At 42.7% G+C, this 23,966-nt stretch overlaps 1 protein-coding gene across 1 annotated transcript in view; it reads left to right on the forward strand.

The window, feature by feature from the left end:
- cdh13 (cadherin 13, H-cadherin (heart)) overlaps positions 1-23,966 on the forward strand; it is a 1,028,759-nt gene that overhangs the window by 423,088 nt on the left and 581,705 nt on the right. Inside the window, exon 5 of the mRNA XM_078544562.1 lies at positions 22,677-22,826. Within this exon, the coding sequence (XP_078400688.1) occupies positions 22,677-22,826 (150 nt within the window). The remainder of the gene's footprint in view (positions 1-22,676; positions 22,827-23,966) is intronic.

Here is a 23,966-nt window from a genome sequence, read left to right on the forward strand (position 1 = left end):
AGTAGAGTTCCAACTTTTCACAGGTTCAATTCAATACCTTTTGAACTGAGAATTTGTTTAGTGGTAAAGTCTATGGAGCATCTCTGGTTACCTTCATTAGAAACTAAATAACACAGTGCCACAGCCCTGATATATTCCTGTCTATTCTTTCAAGTAAAGGCAAGCACATTTTAAAGAGTTACCTCCAATTGTTAGGGAATCAGAATATTAATAATTTCTACCAATCAAGTGAGATGAGATGTGACCAGCAGTTTTTTGGATGTTGGTTGAATCCTTTACTCTTGATACATGATCACAATGGAACTTATTCTTAATGTGGGATGAGAGTCTGCAAGTTTACATAAATTAGCATATTAAAAAAAGTGAAGGATCAGCCAAACTTGACTTGGTTTGTTTTTGATCAGATGGTGATACCATCAAAGACTCGCCATCTGTCCTCAACACTAAAGGTTATCTCTAGACAGCACCGCGTATTGTTTTACTCCTATGAGATTATCATGAAAGAATTATGTGTACCTGTAGCTAACTGAACACAATTTTAAATTAATTTTTATATATGAATACACACACATGCACTCACACACATTTACGCACATACACATGTATATGGGTGTGTATTTTGAATATAGCTCTTGTTGATCCATGCGCTTGTGGAGATCAGACATGGACAGAATGGGGCTTGTCAGGGATGTTTCTCCGCCTCCCTTTTGAATGGCTTGCTGACAGTCACCAACAAGGCTCATGCATTAATAATAGTCACTTGGCAGAGGAACCAGACACTGTAGAATCAGTGCGTTTAGGAGAGGAGGGATAAGATTGAAGAGAAAACGAAATTAATAGAATATTCATTCATCAGTATGTTCAAAACTATGTGACAAGTACAGTACAAATGGAATATTAAGTGAATGTGGGGCGATTGAATCAATCACAAGTCATTCGAGAATGGTTTACGGCATAATAAATAACTTAATATTCATTTAAGAATGTTTAGAAAATCATCTTTTTTGTAGACTATATCATTCCTTCCTACATGGTAGCTTTTTCTTTTCATTAGGTACAGAGCAAAGGGGAGGGTTTTAACTCCCACTGCCCAGTGCGAACTGGGTGGCAGCAAAGTTAATATTACATTGAGAGAATTACTAATCTGTTTCCATCTGATCCCCATCTGCCAAAATAATAACCAAACAGACTCTTTAGGAGTGTGATGTGCATGCAAATCGGAGTCCTATGATGATGTTAGCACCAGAAAGTGATTTAATACATCAGATTGGGAGTGCAGCTCGTGGTTGAACCCATTGAGTAAAAACCTAATGGGCCATCATAAGCAGTGTTTAAGGGAGCATTGACCTGCAAAGCATTCAGATCATAGCTGTCTGTTTACTATTTTGATTGCCTTGAGGGCTTTCTTTCTAAAACATGCATTTATCCTGCTTTCACACTCTCGATAAGCACACTGGTTCTGATGGGTGCCATCCTTGCTCCCTCAATCTGTTTGCTCGAAGAGGAGGAGATGTAGCAACACAGCACCAAGAGCAGCAATATTTGGGTGGCCTGCCTCTGAAGACAAAAACCGAGGTGGGGCTACACAAGGAGATCTTACCAAGCCCATAGGGTCTATGGACCTGGATTGAGCTTCCTGGATCTTGGTGAGGAACAGTGTATAAGCCACACTTACTCAGGCAGTTTGTCACAGGCCTCTGTAGCCTTCTACAATCCCACTTGTCAAGGAATGTCCAAGGATGGGGATATGGATGGATTGCTCAGTGCTTTGACTAACCCACTCATTCACCTGAAATGTTACACAATCCCCTCTGCATCACCTTCTTCACTTCTCTCCTATCCCTGCAATAAAGCATTCTATTTGACATCCTGACAATGCCGACTCACAAGTTGCTAACCTTAGTGTTGCTTGCTGGTTCTATAGACACATTATGACAAAAACCACTAAGAATATTATATAATGAAATGTGTTGAAGTGTTACAATGACAGGTATAATAACATTTCCCCCTTAAATCACTCCCACAAACCTTAAGAAAAATGATAGCACGTGCAAACTGTGCTATTTGACTTACAGCACAGATCAAATTCAAAGCATTCTCATCCCATGCAGCTACTGTACTATCTTTCTAAATGCTATCAAAAGTTGTCCTTCACTTGTCCTGTTCAACCTAAACGTTCCAGTTGACAGTCCACAGGTACTCTCTTGGGAGATTTGAGCTGAACTTTTTCAGTTGAAACTCCAGTTGTAGCTGGCTTCCTACTCTGTGATTCCTTTATTGCCAGCATTAATTTTCTATATAAATTCCAAGAACATCTACTGATGGAATATTGTAGCATTGTTTGGCAGAGGGCAGAGAAAACTTGCTTCTGGACCCTCAGGCAAAGACAAGGAAACCATATGATTTTGGTCTGAGGCTGTGGGTGTGTTGACAAAGCCACATTAATTGCACATCCTTGGGAGCCCTGATGATTGGACTGAAATGGTGAAGATCTACTTAATTGCAGAGGAATGACTAGTTTTTAAGCCAGGCTATTGTGGTTGTGCAATGAACAGTCCAGAACGTGGCATTGATGCAGAAGTCAATGCAAAATAGCAGTAGCAAAGTTTCACATTAATAGGGTGGGTGTTTGGTATGTGCAGGGGGTTAAAGCATCAAAAAAATGCTAGCATGTCCGAATCCTGACATTTTCTGCATTTAACTGATGTGGGAAACCCCATAAGGATGATCCTTAAATACTTAAAAGGTAATTTGCAAACACATTCTGGGTTTCTGAGCTGCCTGAAGCTCATCAGGGTTAATAAGGTGAGAGCACGAGGATTGATTTTGCTGTGAGCGTGACAGGCTAGAAAGCCTTTGAATACTGAAATGGCATTGCTGCTTCCTCACCGAAAACGGGGTTCTGAGAGCATGCTTTCATTGCTTAAATGATTTCCAACATTTTGGAGGAATTTCTTCTATCTTGGGCTTTACTCACCTTGATCTACGCTTCCTGGTGTCTGCCTTCGTGATAGTATGGGAGCAACTTACACAGCTCCAACTTAGACTCCTGATGAGGAACAGGAGGAGCAGCACCAGCAACAGTACCAGGAGCAACAGGCGTCTTCTCCGCAGACACATGCAGCTCCATAGGACAGAGGGGCGCCAGCACAAAGGAGGTGATACCCCCAACACAGGCATGAATCAACTGTCTTAATACGACTGAGGACCAGTGCCTCAAGAGGCTCAGACTTTAACAGCAGCCTCCAGGGGACAAAACCTCTTTGCCAAGTGGACCACGTTGGTACACTTTGCCAGTGGTTGTCAAAGTCACCACAGACTTGTATTGATTTGTTTCCAGCTTTTTCCAGGGATCTGCTGGTGATATCTATTGATTTCACAATGTTCTACGGACAAGTGCATCTCCCAGGTGACTGATGCCATGTTTGCGACAGCCACCAATAATGCCTATCTTGCTATTGATGAGACCAGCCAGAATGAGAGGGTTCTGAGATTTGTTACAGTGGCTGGATTCTTACAGGTACAGGGAGTCATTGGGGCTGATTTTAACTTCAGTGCAAGTGGATGGATTTTGAGTGGGTTAAAATCTCACCCAAAGACTGCACACATGTGGCATCAAGGTACCCTGAGATTGTTTCCACTCCAATGTTCAGCTGGTATGTGGTCACTGGAAGGTTTTGAAGCATATCTGTGTAGGATGTCCTAGAAGCTGCCATGATGCCTTCATTCAGTGATGATCACATCTCCTATCTCTAAACAGAGTTGGTAATGGCTTCCTGAAGATAAGGGCCACCCTCTATGGACATGACTGATAACACTTGTGAGGAGCCCTAAAACCGATGCAAAGGAAAGGTATAATCAGAACCACATGAGCACAAGGAATGCCTATGGAGCAAGCCATTGAGTTGATGAAGATGTGATTTGAATGCTTCGATATGTCTAGGGGCCACCCTTCAGTATGTAGCAACAAGGGTTGCCTGAATGGTAGTGGTCCTTTATGCCTTGCACAACAGACTGCTGCAGAGAGGACTGAAGCTGCAGGAGAAGCAAGGTGATGACCATTTAGCATCCCTGGAGGAGGAGGAGGAACAGCAGGAGAAGTAGGATCAGGGTCCCTGCAGCTGCTCACCCAGCAGCCAGATAGACTTGTCCAGGCACGGATCAGATAACCTGAGTGTGGGAAGACATATGACACAAGAATGCTGAACCCACTGCCCGCGTCCCCCACCCCACCAACAAATCACACCTCTGGTCAATAATCATCTCCATTTCACTTATGCCGTTTGCTTTCCTACACTGCTCAGACTGATCTCCTCAAGGCTGATGGCCATTTGGCAGGTGAGATACAACAATGGAGAATTGAAATAAAGTTGATGTTCCCGTAACATTTTGGAAGGCATTAACACAGTGACATTATAAACACACAAGTGGAATTAAATACTCTTCTTTTTCTGCTTTCATTCATTTCTACCCCTGGTGTGATCCCTGAAAATTCAGCAGAGCTGGGGGCAGGTTGCTCTGAAGGCTGAGATTCTCACGGAGGACAGCCTCTATGTTTTGTGGCCTATGTGCAAGGGCAGATTTGACCTTCGGGACAGGAGACAGCATTTGCGGCTCTGACTGAGGAGGGAGGGAAGGGATGAGAAGTGGGAGGGCCTTGAGCAGATTTCCCAATTCCTTTCCTTATCTTTCCCCTTGTGGCCCAGCCACGCTTTCCTGTTAGTTGAGAGCTGGCGATCACTCTGTTTTGCTTCAGGTGCTGAACGGCTATGGCGAGGCTTTCTTCCATGTTATTTAAGTGACAGACTGTGTGTGTGCAAATTTGTAAGGGTAAACAGGCACTTGGTTGGCTTGTGTGTTTGATGCTCCATGGTGATGGCGATGGCTGATGATGGCTCCTTGCATCAAGATGGACATCAGTGCTAAGACATCATGGCACTCATGCTAGAGACGGACTCCTCCAATATCTCTCCAGATGTGTGCAGTGGCTCTGGAAATGCTGACAGAACTTCACACATTTTCTATTGCTGTTCTAGCACAGTCCTCTTCACAGATGACCCCTGAGGTTCAGTATCTGTATCCAGCTGGGCAGAGTTTGCAGCATCCTGTGCTCTCTGAGGGGATTTTATATGGCAATCCTTGTCTCCAACATCTGCCTCTGCTCACTTGTGATGTGTGCCTCACCATGTGACAACTTTGTGAACTGCCTTGGAGGCCCCACTGAATTGCGAGTGTTCGAACAGCTGTAGGGCACACACGGTTGTGTGACAGTACTTCCTCAAGAGCCCATGAGCTCTTTTAAGGAATCCTTCTCCCCCTTCTGCACCACATCCTGCATCACATTTGAAGGATCTGAGAGAGATGAAAGATGTGAATTAGAACTGACGAAGGGAAAGGGTTCAATGTCAGCATTGTGCAGCTGCTTATATTTCAGTTAGTGGCAGCAGCAAATCAACATGAGTGATTGTTGTGTGCCATTTGACAGTGTGATCTCAAAATCTGTTACCAGGTATCTAGGAGACCCCCAATTCTCTATCTCCAATGGCCAGCTACTCCAGCACCCTGCGGATCTTGAAGGCTCCTACCTCCACAGTGGCCAGGGTGGCTATTGCTGAAGAGCCATTCCTGGTTCTCTGCCTCCCCCTCAAGTTCTGCACTCTTCTTCTGTAAGGAATGAAATCGAAGAATTATGGGGGGGAATAGGTCGTGTGGAGAGGAGGGAATAACATTTGGGAAGGGTGACTTTGAGATGGCAATAAGATGAGGCTGAGTGTTGGTGTTGGTTGCTCAAATGGGGATGCGAGGAATTGCCTCGAGAGAGGAATGAGTAGAGTTGGAGGTTGTGTTGGTCTGAGAGATACTGTGCAGAAGAATGCTGGGGACAAAGTGAGGGAGTTGGCACTTGAATGTGGGATGTCACTCACCTTTAATAATTCACCTTGAACCTCTTTTGACCTGTAAGGCAGTACAGTCCTGCTGCTCACTTATTCTGCTACTTCAAACCTCTCACATCTTGTTCTTTGAGAGGCTGGCTTCTTCCTCCCATCCATGGGAACGATGTTTCTCTTTGGGCACTCAGTACATAGCATGACCTCCAGAGAAGCATCAGAGAACTGGAGTGGGAGGGACTGCCCTTCTACATTGTGCAATCACCTTTATCCTTGCTGTACTCAGTGACATATAGGCAATGGAGTCATTCTGTCCTTGCTGGATCCCTTTAAGCAGGGATCCATGAATTGACAGGTCCAGGTTATCTCTGCACTCCGGTCAAGAAACCCGGAAGCAGGATGCTAATGATGTGGCTAAGAAGAATTAAGAAATCACAGCAAAGCCCATTCCATGAACTACCAGGTTCCTTCTGGTCAACGAACTAAAATGCCTGTCCTTTATCTCAATTGGTGTTTCAACTGGATCTCTGTTTCTTGTATGTAGAAGTTCAAATACACAGTTAGCCATTCCTTACTGAAGCAGGGTTGTTGTACCAAAAGTTATGCTATAGAAAACATGTGATGTCTTTTCCCAAAAACCCTCAGAATCAAGCTGATGAAAGATCTGTCCTCCCTACAGTTATCTCTGATTACACCCTGTTGTTATATTGCCGAGTATGTATAGAATAAAAATGACACTTCATCAAACATCTATCATGGTAGACTCAATAGTTATCGCTTTCTTTTATGTTCCTTTAGTTCTTATTTAAAGCTTGAGGAAATAGAATGGTACTTGATGGTGGGTGTACCTGGATTAGAAAGAGAAAATGCTGCTGTGACCATTATGACTGGTAGTTATATCTTGTTGTTCATTTTGACTTTTCTGTCAAAACCTAGAGATGTTCATAATGCAATGTACTGAATCATTGCTGATCTGGCTAGATAGACACAAGAATTTTATTGAATTTCCCAGTTACAGACCCATTTAGGGCAGATGTCATTTTGCATGAGAAATCTAAACAGCAGCATTCTTTTGACCTTGGTGACTTTACTTGGTATGGAAGCTTTATTCTTGAATAAGATTTTGCAATGTATTGACACCTATTGAGTTGTTTGCTTTTAAAGGTAACATGATGGTGACCATGGCTACAAATGAATGGTGATCCGCGTTAACTTCATTTAAACACTGATCCACAAGGGTAGTATTATGCGGTGAACCGCAGTGCCTTGGGGAGCAGATCAAGACTCATTTCAGTGATGATCCTTTACATGATCCTGTAGCTTTTGCGTTTGTTCTAAGGTTCTTAGGCCTATATGATTGAAAGGCAAAGCTGTGTCAGAACAAATTGTCCTGTTTGCAATTTTGCTTTGACAGTAATGGAAGTGTGCTAGGGTCTGTAAATGGTGTGCACTTACTGGGTACATGCATCCTTTTCATTGCTTTTTAAACCACTTAAAAAAAAAACAGGATTGATTTTCAGGTGGCTGATGAGATCGCCATATCATTTGTGCTGAGCAGTAAGTAGTCCTTACTTCATGTATTTTCCAAATATTGCATATATTCTTAACAGCACTTTGGGCATTTTGCCCTAGTCACAGAAGGTGGCAGTTGACAATGATTTTTTATTACACAGCTATGTTAAGTCCAATTCAAAATAGATTTTAACATAGGAACAGGAGGAGGCCATTCAGCCCCTCAAGCTTATTCCACAATTCTATTAGATCTGTACCTCAACTCCGTTTACCTATCTTGGTTGCCCTACTTATAAATATTGATCTCAGTCATGAACACTTCAGTTAGATGCAGCATTCACTGCCTTTCGAACTAAGTTCATGAAACAAGTCCTTCTAGAAATCCTTTGCAACAGTTGGAGAGACTTGACCTATATTATGCAATTAAATTCTTCCTTTAAGAAGTCTGAAACTCTGCCTGAAGTCTCCTTCTTGGGCTCTATGTGTGGGTTCTAACTCAATGATAGAAGGAACCATGGTTTTCAGTGTCTTTCTGATTCCTGCTGGTGGTATGTTAAGCGTATTTAAAAAGAAAAATGTAAAATGCCCTGTAGAGATTAGTTTATGTAGCGGCCCAAACCCTTCTTCTTGGCCATTAAGCCTCAAGTCTAAACAATTGTTATAGGCTGCCCAATATCTTTTACATGCTATACCATCTTAAAATTGTGCAACATTAATAATGAATGCAGTTTAAGTTCCTTTGTACTATTTTAACTGATTTAGAACAAACTGGTTATTTTAAAAATTAAATATCAGCTCAGCTCAGTGGTAACATTCTCGTGTTTCAGTCAGCAAGTCATGGCTTCAAACATCTCTAAGGCTTCAGTGCGTAACTTATGGTGGCACTTTGCTGCAGTATGGAGGGAGTGCCACACGTTCAGATGTTCTGCTTTTCAGATACAGCTCAGTATTTGTAGGTATAAAAGTTCCCGTGGCATGAAGGAGAATAAGGCAATTTTCCTGGAGTCCCTCAACCAAAGCAGATTAAGTGCTCATTCGTCTAATGTCTGTGTACAAATTGACTGCTGTGTCTGCCTACATAACAAGTGATTACATTTCAAAAGGAATTAATGGCTGTTCAATGCTTTGGGATGTGAAACGCGCTATATAAATAGAAGTTCTTTTGTTCTGTTAGATTTGCAAATAACAGGAATTTCTACAGAAAATATAAGCAAATCTTTTGCTAATGCTAACAGAAGATTCATGGCATTCCACATGGTGAATTAAAATGAGTGTAGTCTCTAGGTGATGCAGATTTAGTGGATAGGATTTAATTCAACCAGAGTGCACAGATGCAACTCAGCCCCCATTTAAAATGTCCACCCTTTTGAGCTTCGATTTTATATTATTATTTATTTTTAAATAGGAGAACAGTGTGAGAATCAGTGTAGAGTTGGTTGGAGCACAAGGTTCTCTGCAGTACTGGCAGAAGGGGTGCAGGGAGCAATTGAAATGCCACTCGTTATAATCAGCGGTTTTCATTATAAATGCGAAGTTTCTGCACATGGATTACCATGCAGGATTTCAAGACATCCAAGATTCCTTTGGTGTGTTTTTCTGCCCAAAATCTTCAATGCATTGCTTTTTATGAATTTGTTCAAAAAATAATTGTAAAAACACATTTTGTGCCATTTTTAAGTTCCTTCCCCTCAGCCTCTTGTTGTTTCCAGACACCCTTTCTCTACGTGGTAAGAAAGGTAAATTGGCTGTAGATTCTTCTCAGATTCTTACGCCAATGTTGGTCATGTAACAGTAGAAAGAAGAGGAACTCTCAATCAAAGAAATTGATGAGGTAAGGTCTGCAAAGTTAAATCCACTTTCTGGAGAAATCCAAATTCCTTCTAATTCGCACAAGATTAAGTGACCTTTTGGGGTGGCCTGCTGAACCACAAGCCAATCAGGCAGTGGTGAGACCAGTGATGGGCCTTCCCATGGAATCAACACCCTGGGGTTGGAAGTCTTACCTACCGAGAGTTGCAAGCCAATCATAAGCTGGCAGCTCTTGTGCTCAGCAGCACCGCTGGGAAGGCTGTGGCTGCTGCCAGAAGGACAGGGACCAGAGTCCTAGGATGGCAAAGCGATCCAGGCTACAGGTAAATAATGTTGGGTGGGGTGGGAGTTTGCAGGGTGGGAGTCACAGAGAGAGGGATGCAGGGGGGTCAGCAGCAAGTGTAGGAGGGTGCCTCTCAGCAGGCCCCTCCCCTTCCTGATGTTCAGCCACTTGATCAGGCACCAAGTACCTTTGATCGAGGAACCCCCACCCCCACAGAGAGAGCAAAAAATTGTGCCCGTCAACTGTTTCTCTCTCTACACAGATACTGCCCAACCTGCAGAGTTTTTTTTTCCAACATTTTCTGTTTTTATTTTGGAAGGAGCTTTACTTTGTTTCACACTGGGTTATATCTTGAAATTTTGATGCTGATAATGAAAGATACTCCCATTCCAAAATGATACCTTGGAAAGTAAAAATTCATTTAACAGCCTGTCCACCATCTACAATGCCCAATTTAGGAGTGGAATACTCCCCACTTGCCTGGATGAGTGCAGCTCCCACAACGTTCAAGAAGCTTGACACCGTCCAGGACAAAGCAGCCCGCTTGATTGGCACCACATCCACAAACATTCACTCCCTCCACCACCGACACACAGTAGCAGCAGTGTGTACCATCTACAAGGTGCACTGCAGGAATTCATCAAGGCTCCTTAAGCAGCACCTTCCAAACCCACAACCACTACCATTTAGAAAGACAAGGGCAGCTGATAGATAGGAACACCACCACCTGGAAGTTCCCCTCCAAGCCACTCACCATCCTGACTTGGAAATAGATCGCTGTTATATTCACTGTCGTTGGGTCAAGATCCTGCAACTCCCTTCCTAATGGCACTGTGGGTGTACCTACACCACATGGACTGCAGCAGTTCAAGAAGGCAGCTCACCTTCTCAAAGCGACTAGGGATGGGCAATAAATGCTGGCCCAGCCAGCGAAGCCCACATCCTGTGAATGAATAAAAAAAAATTGTGTATATTTCACTCTGTGTGACATGTAGCTTGAAAACAAGCCATGCAATATTACTAGTGAATGCATTAATATGAAATTTATTTGGCCTCTATTTCAATAGAGCTGTTAGGCCATATTAGATTAATGCATTTTGTTCAAATCGCAAACAGCGAAATTTAATAAGGACAAGCCAACAGACACATTATTCATAATGTTTAGTGCAACTTAAACTCAGCAGTATATTAATACAACTGTGTTTTAACTGTGAGCTCACATATTTTGAGCTTCTCTCCCTCTCTTGTAATGTTCAAGGAGCACATAAAGAACGAGCAGTCCAAGCTTTATGTTTAACCAAGCTGAGACAAGATGATCGATTGCTAACTTGTGAGTTTTCTGACTGGTGCTGAGAATTTGCATATTGATGCATTGTTGCAGCAACTTCAAAGGCAGGAACAAGCAGTTAAAGGGAAGCGGTCGTCCGAAAGGCCAGTAGCTAAACGTGGAGGGCAAAAAGGACTAGATTCCAAAAAAATGATTGATTTGATCAATTAAATTTGAATAGTTATTTGAGGTACAAAGTGCCTGGCTGGAAAAATGAACAATGGAGTTAATGAAAATTTGGAGGCAGGAAATGAAGTCTGCATGCAAGCAGTGAAGTGCTCCAGGACTGAAGCGTTGGCCATGGTGGAAACAGTTACAGGGCCATGAGATAATCCAGTCAAGGGGAGTATGGGGCCACCCAATCACGAGTGCTTCCTACTGATAGTGACCAGCAGTGATTCATCTCACTTACTTAATCTGCTTTGGAAACACTTTGGAGGAGCAAAATAATAGGCTCTAGAAAGCACACACCATAAACTATGATTCAGTGAAAGCACGATAGTTGAGTACAGTAAAAGCAGATACTCAAATCACTTACAGAGAAATAAATTGCTTGCACTTCATCTGAACTTTGTCTCAAAGGTCTACTGACATTGGAGAGGAAGGGAGCAACAAATCAAAAAATGGACACCTATGATAGCAGTAGTGCAACATATATGATGGTGTCATAGAAACATGGAAATTTACAACACTGAAGGAGGCCATCACCTCCCTGCTGTCTGACAAGTAGCCATCCAGCTTATTAGGGCATATATATAGAAGATGATGCGTTTCATGGTTGGGCCTCGTTGTCCTTCAGAGTTGTGGTGCATGCAGCAGACAGCAATTATCTTGGAGAACCTGGGGACTGGGCTCCACTGCAACATATGCCCTAATCTATCCAAATATCTGAAATGCAACTTCTGATTTGTTTTATCAGATTATAATTTTGGTAAATCAATGGGGAAGAATTTTGAGTGCCTATCAGCCGGGAACAGAGATGGGCAGGAGGTAAAATAGGCCCAAGAGCTGGTTCCTGGCTCCAAGCCATGTTTGGAGAGGTGGGATGGGTTGTGCAGCAGGGCAGGTAGCCAACACAGCTCATTTAGGGCCACTTAAGACCAATGAAAGGATGTCAACTGGATTTGACAGTAGGCCTTCAGGTTCCTGTGGGTGGCGGGGGAAGGTTTAGGTGCTTGGATGCAGCCTCTCAGCAGCAGACTGGGGAGCCAGCACTCCAGAAAGACCTAGAGGCCATCCTTGCTTCCCTGGGTGCTGCAACATCTGCAGGCCATCTTTTAGAGGGGTTCCCCAGCCACCTACATGCACCCCACCCCTTCACAGTGATGATGGTATGGTTGCAAAAGCCATTTAGTAATGTGAATTTAAAGAAGTTGAGAGAGGCTGTCTCCATTTTGAAGTTCCCTCTCACTTACTTACCTTCTATTGGAGTCTGCTGCTTATTTCAAGCTGAAAAGCCTCTGGTCCTCCATCCGCAGGAGCCTATATGACAGTGAGCCAGCCCTCTGGACATTAATTGGCCACCATGAGGGAAATCAGAAAGGGTGACTGTTTCCCACACTTCTGACCCCCTTTCAGTTGGATGACAGGGTCCTGAAGCCTGTGGGGAAAATTGAGCCCATGGTGTCCATTCTATCTCCTCTTGTGTATCAACAGCCTCCTCATGGAATAGACATTCCAAGACAAATGTTACCCATGGAATTCACACCTGCCATTGTTCTTAGCTTACTTAAAGCACAGAGACAATAGACTCCTAACTCTGTGTCTCCTGGTTTGCAATTTACCAAAAGAAAGGTGACAAGAGTAGTTATCCAACAGTTAAGTGTGAAAGACCACCGTATATCTCCTATTGTACATCAGTGGCCTTTTAGCTTTAAGCCATTCAACTTTGACAATGGCCATTGACCATGAGGCCGAAACTGGCTCCTGATACTGAAATCCTCTATGAACCCAGGACCCAGAAGAGACCTGGGCAGACAGTAGAAGAACACTGATAAGATGACAGTAGCAGAGAAAGACACTGCCATCTTTGCCTTTTCAGGATCATTAGTCAACAGCCAGCCTGAGAACCAAACTCTGAAACTAGCTATAAGTAATCAAGAAGCTAAAGTACTTAACCTGCTCCAGTTTCAAATTTCACCTGAGAATCAACCTCCTAGATATTCGACTGCAAGAAAGCTGGAAATTTGCTGCGAACACTTAGCTTTGCAAGAACATACAAACATATGAATTAGGAGCAGGAGTAGGCCACTCGGCCCTCGAGTCTGCTCTGCTCAATAAGATCATGGCTGATCTGAATATAACCTCAACTCCACATTCCTGCCTACCCCTAATAACCTTGTTAATCAAGAATCTATCTAGCTCTGCCTTAACAATATTCAAATACTCTGCTTCCACCGCCTTTTGAGGAAGAGAGTTCCAAATACTTACAGCCGTCTGAGAGAGAAAAATCTCATCTCTGTCTTAAATGAGCGACCCCTTATTTTTAAACAGTGACCCCTAGTTCTAGATGCTCCCACAAGAGGAAACATCATCTCCACATCTACCCTGTCAAGACCGCTCAGGATCTTAAAGGTTTATATTAAGTCACCTCTTACTCTTCTAAATTTTAGTGAAAACAAACCTAATCTGTTCAGCCTTTCCTCGTAAAATAACCAGCCCATTCCTGGTTTTAGTCTAGTAAACCTTCTCTGAACTGCTTCTAATGCATTTACATCTTTCTTTAAATAAGGAGACCAGTATTGTACACAATACTCCACATGTAGCCTCACCAATGCCCTGCACAACTGAAGCATAACCTCCCTACTTTTGTAATTAATTCCCCTCGCAATAAATGATAACATCCTATTAGCTTTCCTAATTACCTGCTGTACCTGCATAATAAACTTTTGTGATTCATGCACTAGGACACCCAGATCCCTCTGAATCTCAGAGCTCTGCAATCTCACACCATTTAGATAATAAGCTTCTTTTTTATTCTTCCTGCCAAAATTAACGATTTCACATTTACCCACATTATACTCCATTTTCGAGATCTTTGCCCACTCACTTTACCTGCCTGTGTCACTTTGTAGCCTCCTTATGTCCTCTTCACAATTTTCTTTCCTACCTATCTTTGTGTCATTGGCAAATTTAGCAACCATTCCTTCAGTCCCTTCATCCAAGTCATTTATATAAATTGTAAAAAGCTGAGGCCCCAGCACTGTTCCCTGTGACACACCACTCGTCACATCCTGCCAACCAGAAAAAGACCCATTTATGCCAACTCTCTGCTTCCTGTTAGTGAGCCAATCTATCCATGCCAATATGTTACTCCCTACACCATGAGCTTGTATTTTCTGTAATAACCTTTGATGTCGCACTTTATCAAATGCCTTCTTGAAATCTAAGTACAGTAGTTCCCCTTTATCCACAGCACATATGGCTCCTTCAAAGAACGCCAATAAATTGGTTAAACATGATTTCCCTTTTACAAAACAATGTTAACTCTGCCTGATTATCTTGAATTTTTCTAAGTATTAAATTATCTTTAATAATAGCTTTTAACATTTTCCGTATGACAGATGTTAGGCTAACTGGCCTATAGTTTCCGGCTTTCTGTCTCCCTCCCCTTTTGAATAAAAGAGTTATATTTGCTATTTTCCAATCTGATGGAACCCTCCCCGAATCTAAGGAATTTGGGAAAATTAAAACTAGTGCATTAAGTATGTCACGGGCCACTTCTTTCAAGACCTTAGGGTGAAGTCCATCCAGACCTGGGGATTTGTCAGCCCGCAGCCCCACCCATTTGCTTAATACCACTTCCTTGGTGATTGTAATTTTCCTGAGTTCCTCCCTCCCTTCCATTTCCTGATTTACAGCTATTTCCAGGATGTTACTTGCGTCCTCTATAGTGAAGACCAAAGCAAAATACCTGTTTAATTCATCTACCCTCTCCCTACTTTCCATTATTAATTCCCCAGATGCACTCTCTATAGGACCAACACTCACTTTGTTAATTCTTTTCTTATTTAAATATCTATAGAAACACTTACTATCCGTCTTTATATTACTAGCTAGCTTTCTCTCATACTCTAATTTTTCCCTCCTTATCAGTCCTTTTGTCATTCTTTGCTGTTATTGTATTTCCAATCTTCTGACCTGCCACCTATCTTTGCGTAATTATATGCTTTTTCTTTAAGTTTGACACTGTCTTTAACTTTGTTAGTTAATTACGGATGGTGGGCGCTCCCCTTAAAATTTTTCTTTCTCATTGGAAAGTATACATTCTGGGTATTCTGAAATATCCCTTTAGAAGTCTGTCACTGAACTTCTATTGACATATCCCTTAACCTAATTTGCCGTTCACTTTTGCTAGCTCCGCTTTCATGCCCTCATAATTGCCCTTATTTAAGTTTAAAACACTAGTCTTAGATGCACTCATTTCTTCCTCTAAATGAATGTAAAATTCAATCATATTATGATGGCTGCTACCTAGGGGTGCCTTTACTAGGAGGTTATCAATTAATCCTTTCTCGTTGCTCAATACCAGGTCTATTATAGCCTGTTCTCTGGTTGGCTCCAGAATGTACTGTTCTAAGAAACTATCCTGAAAACATTCTATGAAGTCCTCATATTCACTACCTTTACCCATCTTCACTTCAACTTTAAATCATTGAATCCTTTCAAGAAACCACAGGTCTGTGGGAGACCGGAAATTGTAAATTAGAGACTGATTGAACTGTAATCTGTACAAGTGCACAATGGTTATCTGTATTCAATCTTTGTGCGCATGTGTGTGTGCGTGTGTGAGAGACCGAGTGTGCGATGTTCCGTTAATTCGGGGTAAGCGTGTTAGTATAAGTTACTTAATTTTAAATTCATGAAAGCTTGCTGCTGAATAATTTAATTGGAATACACATGCCAGGGGTAAGAAAAAACACACATCTTTCCATACATAACATACCAATTACAGGAAATAAGAAAGCAAATACATTCTGTGCGTGACAGCTGTAATATAATCATTGGATTCAGATTACCCTTGCAATCTGATTGAGACAGAATACTGCTTTGCTTTGTATCATTTGATTATGTTGCATTATCATACAATGCTGCCAACTCTACTATTTATTATTCTGGATTTAATGCAGTTTTGTCTTGGGATACATGTTTAGCAATATCCTGAATGAGAAATTGACTGAGCCCTGCAGATACAACAATCTGTTTGATGATATTTGATTTTGGTTTGCTATTTTAACCTTGTTTCAAGACTAAACTGTGTCACCCAGTAGAATTACTGAACTAGGTGAGCACTCTTCTCCTCTGTGATCTGGTACTTGCTGTGTCTGCCTGTAAAACAGTCTGCATGCTGTCAAATAACTTCCTCTGAGATGTTTGAAAATTGCACATGCAAGATGTGTGTAAGACATGGAACTTTACCTGCACTTTCTCCAATGACACATTCCAAAACTGGACTGGGACATCAAGGGAAATAACAAGGCCGAGAGTTTTCCCATTGAGTGGAAGACTGAAAAATCAGGGTGAGTCAGGCTGTGCCACACATCTGCATATCCTCGTGGCTGGTAAATTAGTCCCTTAAGGAATCTTTAGGTGTGTTTTAAATATTTTTTACCTTTAATCTTTGTTCTTATTATCCATAAATTTTTAAATAAATTACACTTTCCATCTCTAATTCTGGTCAATTGCAATGCACTAGCTGAAAGCTTTGACGTATATTGTATTTTTTTTGCAACCTCAAAGATGTGACTGCTACTATAATGGCACTGTATCGGCTCACAGTAAGGGGGTTTGAGGAACATTGCTTTACTTCCAATTTTAAATCACCAAAATTACAAGATATAGAACTACTGAGAAAAATCCTTTGAGATTTGTGGTCCTTCTAGCAAGCTCCCACCATGGCTCTGGCAGGATTACCCTGGAAGGGCTGGTATTTTGGCTGGCTATGACCCTGGTCACATATGAGAGCTGCCATTTGTTTTTGTTGAGGGTTTTTATTGGAATATAAGAACAGGACTGGCCCATTCAGCCCATCAGGTCTGTTGCACCATTCAGTTAGATCATGACTAAACTTGTACCTCAACTTCGAGTTCTCAGGCCTGTAGCCTGGGAGCAAATTGGGGCAAGGTTGAAGCTGGAGACACCTAGTGGAAGCAGCTGTATTGGCATGCCTACTAATTTATGCTGGGGATCACTTGAGGACTGAGTCACATGCACGGTATCAACTGTCGAATAGTGAGGAGCTTTTCTCAAAACATTTAGACTACTTACAAAGAGGGACAATGGGGCATGAGTGTTTTCCTGGGCGGAGGAGAATATTTCTCAGTCCTCAAAGGTCTTCAGTATTTGGACAATTTCAGGTCCCTTGAGGGCAGGCAGATGCGCTGGTCAATCACCCATCGCTAGGCTGTAATTAAAGCCATGGAGCCATTATAACACAGAAGGAGCCCATTCAGTCCATCGAGTCCATGCCAAATCTCTGTGAGCAATCCAGTCAGTCCCATTTTCCTGCTCTGCCCCCATCGCTGTGCAAGTTTATTTCCCTCAAATACGCATCAATTATATTTTGAAATCATTAACCGTCACCACTTTCTCCACCCTTGTATGCAGCAAATTCCAGGTCATTGCCGCTCACTGTATAAAATAAAAAGTTCTTCCTCACATCCCTCCTGCATCTCTTGCCTAAAACCTTAAATCTGTGTTGCTTAGGCCTTGTGCCAATGGGATAATGTAGGTAACGGGAACAGCTTTTCTTTGTCTACCTTATTTAAACCTGCCATCATCTGGTATGCCTCCATCGAATCTCCCCTCAATCTCCTTTGCTCCAAAGAGAACAACCCCAGCTTCTCCAATCCAAGGATTCTGCACATTTTGTGGGGCCTTCAGCAGAAATATTCCACATGACTACGTGTCTCTCCCTTCAGAGACTATTGCTGCATTTGCTCAACAAAGTGATTGCTGTGCCATTTTGTGTTTGCAAACACATTGTATTAGAATACATTACCACATCACTTGTATGATGAAAATTATACATGGTTGTGCTGATTGCAGTTTTTCACATTTGGAATCATGAGCTTCATTCAGCTCTCTGCAACAGGAACTGCACATGCAGATTCACTGCTAGCTAGCAGAATTCACCTCATGTTGAATTGCCCACCCACTAAACCCAAATACGAGTTGAGTTTAGACCTTTGTGAGGTAGCTCAGCTCCCGGAATAGAGACTGGGTAGTGTAATCTGATGCAGCAGCAAAATAACACAAATGTGTGTACACAATATAAGATAAACTATTTAGGAATTGCATATCTGTGATAAGATTTTGAATCTATTTTCTCCCTCCTGGGGACTGTACACTGCCCATTAAAATGGTGAACCTGATCGTAATTGGTAATGACAGTAAATATTTGTCATGGCCAGGTATTGGAACCTCCTGCTTGTCTTCAAAGACAGCGCTGCTACGCAAATGAGGCATTGATGTAGTTACTGTTGCTATGCAACAAATATTTTGGGACAGTCGTCTTTTGTTTCACTGGTCAATGTGACCTAGTGAAAATCTTTCATCAGGATGGCAGAAAAATCCCATCATAAAGGCAGAAAAGAGAAAAAGAATGGATGAGTAAGGGAAACTATTAATAAAGATAGAGACGGAGCTGGGTTTAATGCAGCCCGTCTCAGTGGGAACCATGGTGGCCGAGCCCACTTACTCACGGCAGAAGCTCCGTGTCAGTCTCCTGGTGGCAGGAGAACCTCCCCTGTTTAAGTTGCAGCACGGAAGGGGCCTGATGCGGGATTCCTAGCTGCCAGCAACAGGATGTCACTTAGACTCATTAATGAACCAATTGACACTCATTACCCCTCAGCCCACCGCAATTTAGCGGTGCCTCATTGATTTAATGGGAGTGGCACAGCTTTCCCAAACTCTCAGAAGGCTGCCCAGTGAAACTTATTAGTTTGCGAGCAGCCTCCTGGGGTGGCTGGTGGGGGTCCCTTGTTACCAGGCATTCTGTGTCTGGTCAAGGGACCCAAAATTGGGAAGAAGGTGCCACTGAAAGCCACCTCAGCCTTTGCCTCTGACTCCTCTGTTTCCCCATCTCCCATGACCCCATCGCGCAACCCCCATCCCCCCCTCTGTCACCCTTGGTAACTGGGATCCATGACATCCCTGGGCCCTGAGTGGGTACTAGCACTGGTGATGACGAGTAGCTGCCAGCCTCTGATTGCCCTGCAGCTCTTGGCAGGCGGGACTTCCTCCACCCAGGACCTCTATTGCTGGTGGGAGGCCCAACAATGGCTATTTAAGTACCGGAAGGGCACTTGATTCTGTTGGGCCTCCCCTGCAGAACTGACGGGGCTCCTGCCAGTTCTCTGACCAGTGGGTGAGACTACCATCAGCCCCACAAAATCCAGCCCAAAGTTCGCAATGCTTTATTTAAGCTCTGTCTGGAGGTGATCCGATGACTCATTGCAAGCTTGTGTCCAAATATCCTCCATTCTGGGCCCATCATTCATAAACTATTTGGAATCGAGGGTATTATCATGCGTTTGATGGTCAATTACTACCAAGAATTAAGTTGCTGCCTAATATTCATTTCCATGTGGAATAAAGGAACACAAAATGGAATTATTGTGCAATATAGATAATAAAGCAGTGGTGTTTGAAACATTCCTGTATTATCTGTTGCAATATTTAAGGTGGTAACAGGAATTTCCAGCTCCTACTTTCTTACCTGAAATTTTTTTCGATCCTATCTTGCTCCACCTTCCGGCTCAGGCTGGGCGAGAGCTGGGCAGTGCCGCGTCTTCCCGGGACCTAGCACTGAGGGCAACTCAGTCCAATGTAAAGAGGCCACGCCCCCTTTTTTACGGCACTAGCTGCCGCAAACCTGGTAAGTTAAAAGTCCGGCCCAGTTTAAAGGTACTTGACAGGCCAAGAAGAAGTTAAGTGTTTAAGGTAAGTGGGCAGGATTTGGGGTTGGATCAAGCCTCAGGGGGTTGGGCATGGTGGGGGGGGTCGACTAGGGTCAGGCCTTTGGGGGAGCGGAGGTGCATCGGGTCGGGTCAGGCCTCAGTTTGGGGGCGGGGGGGGTGCACAGGTAGCATCGAGCTTTGTGGGGGGGAGGTCAGGTCAGGGGGAGGTTGGGCCTCGGGGAGTGGCGGAGGGAGTCCGACCTTGTTGTGAAGTCCTGATGGCAGGGGGGATGGGGGAAGAGGGGGGGAATCCCTGGAAGGGTGGGGTGTGGGTATTCCTGTGGAGGGTAGTTGGAGGCTGGGGGGAGTCCTGTAAGGTAGGGAAAGTCCCCTGGGGGTTCGGGGGTGTGGGGGAAGTGCTGAAGGGTTGATGTGGGTCCATACAAAAGTTACCCAGAAGTTAGAAGTGGTTTTAATTATTCTAACTTTTTCTGGGTAACTATTGATGTAACACAGTCAGAACCATCCAAAGTTTGCGATTTAACTCACATTTTCAGATGGTTCTCAGTGCAGAGCAATTGCTCAGGGGAAGTTTGCACTTCTCAGACCTTACCTGGGAAATTCCAAGGTGGTGGGGAGGGGAGTGGGTTGGGGTGGTTCCCCAGCGCATCTTTGGGGTACCCCTCAGTTACACTGCCCTGGAGCTTGGAAGTTACAGCCCATTGTGAACTAAAGGGCAAGAGTTCCGAATTGTCTTGTTGAGGAGAGGATGCATAACATCTTTTTAGAATCAGTACATTGTTTTGATGAACTGCGAGCTGGAATTTTCCTTTTTATTCATAATCATAGTAACCTGCTCAGATTGTATCAATGAACATTTGTTGTGCAGCCACTGCTTTCCGAATAACCCAGTTAAAAAGGAGGCCCTGAATCATGTGCAAACAAAGAAAATTTGGATTTCCAAAATCTGCTCCAATGCCTGCTCCAGCCCAGGAATTCTATTGACATAAACTTTCATCATAAATTTTTGATTAAAAGGTTGGTTAATATTTGTGTACGGTGACATGACATTATCGCACACACATGCTCCTTATGAATGGGAGAACTGTCTGCTTGTCTATCTGTACGATCTCCATGCCCTCTTGTTTGGATTTGCACTCTGAGAACTCTAAACAAGAAGCCATAGAGGTCAAACAAAAAATACATAGTTTAAGGCTGTCAGCCAGTATAATATAATAATCAGCAAAATGATATGTTCAGATTTTATTGGTAGCATCAAAATCTTGGCACCAGTGATTGAATACTGCTTGTGGACTTGCTTAATTATTACCACCCCTTTATCAAAGCTGGTTTCAGTGAGTTTGGCCATTGTCTTGTCCATTTTTAGCTTGCAAGTTAAATGATTACACACACTAGCTTTGAGGTCCCTGGTAGAAATGCTGCTGAAACAGTATCTCATGATTCAAGAGAATGCACACTTAAGAGCTTTTGCCAATAAAATGCTTTGGATAGTTTTGCAATATTCCTTAAGTGTGAAAGAAAGCCATCTGAAATGTGATCTAGAAATCACCTTAGTGGAAAATAGTCTGAGTGTGTTGTACACTGCAGTTCTTCATTGCAATATAGAAATATCCTAAGGCCTGAGATTTGCAAAAGAATTCTTATTAGTGTCAATCGCATTGCATTTCTAGATTCTAGAAAGATGCCAAATGCAATTTTTAGCAGTGCAGAATGAATGCAACTTGAAGTGGTCATTAGCAGTACATGATAAATTAATTATTGAACAGCATATTTTTGTAAGATTAATCCCTTTCGAGTCAATACCAAGGAGAAAAGTTCAGTCCAACGCTTATTGAAAGTTTAGTATTAAAATTGGTTGCCAATTCTTCAATATATTCAAAAATCTTTCTAAATTAGTATACTTATAGTCTTAATAAACTCTTGAAATCCTAGATGCCAGAAGGAGCACAATTTAACTTGACAAAAATTGTCCACTGAGCACACTTGCAATAATTATTCTGTCACAATAAACAAAAGGAAGGTCAATGGATTGTAATCACTGAGTGCAGGCAATTGAAATACTATTAGGGGAAAGAAAACAATTTAGATGCCTTTTGCCTTTAGCACTGATTTATCATCATCTGGAACAATTAAGGATCTGACTAATCCATTGATATTCTGCTTTAGTGAAAGAGATGCTCCTTCTAGCGTTTCCAAATTTAAGGTGGAGAGAAAGAAAATGGTAAGGGACACCCAATATCACTCATACCTGTGTAACCACTTTGTCCCCATCCGATGACCTGGAATTATGCTATTGTAAACATTGTGGGGAATGGGTGGAATTTACTACGACACTTCTGCCGCAGTGTCAGTGTTGTATGGGGCTCTGAAACCTTCCTGCAAGAATATTTTTAAAAGTGTTACTGGTTTCTGTTACCAATTCAAGCAATGTAATCAATTTGCTCCGAAATTGTTTGGATGGAAAAACTGGCCTTTGACTATCTGAACTTTCCCATCCTCGTAGCCCCAGCGATGGCGGAAGCCAAGAAGTGTCCACTGCTAGCGGTGTACATGTAGAAGATACATTGCATGACTTATTTACCACTTTTACAGTCTCGTGTAACTGATTATGATATGTGATGGAGCCCATAAAAAGAGCTGAGCCCTAGTAGATACAAGTTCCACACCAAATGTTGTCCCTATTAGGAATTCTGCCACCGATACCACTCTCCGTAGCCTCAGGAATTTTGAAGTCCAATCTCTGAGACTATGTTAAATAGACTCTGGAAATATTTCTGCGGTAGAAATAAACAATAAATAAGTAAAAAACTGAAATGTTATGTTAGCTCTGTTGCACTGTATAATTTATTGGGGACTTCTGTTGCTTTTCAATTTTTAATGCAAAGTTGTGACTTTTCAGGTCTTGCATGATCATATGTATCATTATTTTCCAGGTAATAACTGACAGACAAGATGGCATAAAATTTCAACTTCATGGTAAGGGCGTGGAGGAGGAACCAAAGGGTGTTTTCAAAATCAATGACCAATCTGGAGAGGTCATCGTCACCCGTTCACTGGATCGTGAACATATGGACATGTATATCGTAAGTATTATACATGGTTTCTATATTCCTTGTAAAACTGAGCCCCTGCTACGAGCTATGTGTAGCTGCAACACTGAAAGCTGGTCCCATTCACTGGAAGGGTTTAGTAAACAATGGTTAAATGGTTGATATCTGTGCCATCCATTTTTATCATAACTTCAACTACAAAGGAGTTTACAAGAGGAACTGTTTATCTATGATACATAGATTTTGAAAAAAAAAGCTCCTGTGAACAGTGTCTGTAGTTTGACACTACTAAAATTCAACATATATGGACCGATTTTAACTCAGTCTTTCCAATGGTAAAGATGCAGGTGTCGGTTTAAGATGATAGGCAGGGCATTCATTCTATGTTCCTGATGCCTTCCATCGCCTGCCATTTCAAGTTGCTTGAATTCAGTCAAGAGAAGGCCACCTACTCCAGAGGAGTGGGAACCTAATTTCAGTGGCAGAGGTATGGCCCAGTGATGATGTCACCGGTACACATACACTATTTTAAACGTGGGCCTGGCTAAGCACAGACTGAATCTGCCAGTGAAAATGCTAGAATTCCTCAGGGTAGTTTCCTTGCATTCTGACCACAAAAAGTCTAGATAAGTGAGAATTTAAAGAAGTGCTCCTCTGGGTCCATCTTGAGCCTTTTCTGCCCCTTACCTCCGCTGACCTCCCCCCCTCACCGACACACACACTCACAACCCCGATCATGGGCTTTTCAATTTTCCCACACACTGTGCACAATTCCTTACATACTATGAGATCCCAGCTGCAGCTTGGCACCCCTCAATATTTGACTCCCATCTGCTGAGGAATTTGTGTCAGGGCATTTCTATTGAGGACTGGGAGGTAAAATATCCTGAACTGAATGCTTCAGGGAGTTGAATGGTTCATCGCCAGCTTCTAGCCAATGATGGGAACAATAGGGGGATGTCAGCAATCAGCGAGTGGCTGTAGATGTGGGTTGGGTGAGGCTGAATGACCTGTGAGGAGCACATCTGCACTTCCTGACCCAAGAGGATTGCTGAAAGATCTGCAACTTTGGTATGTGAATAAGGGACAAGTCTTCCTTTTGCAGAAACCCCACCTATTGAAACTGGCAGAAATTCCCACCTACGTATAATTTGGGAAACTGTGCGCCAACGT

The sequence above is a fragment of the Cetorhinus maximus genome, chromosome 6 (assembly GCF_964194155.1).
Source record: "Cetorhinus maximus chromosome 6, sCetMax3.hap1.1, whole genome shotgun sequence".
NCBI classification, from domain to species: domain Eukaryota; kingdom Metazoa; phylum Chordata; class Chondrichthyes; order Lamniformes; family Cetorhinidae; genus Cetorhinus; species Cetorhinus maximus.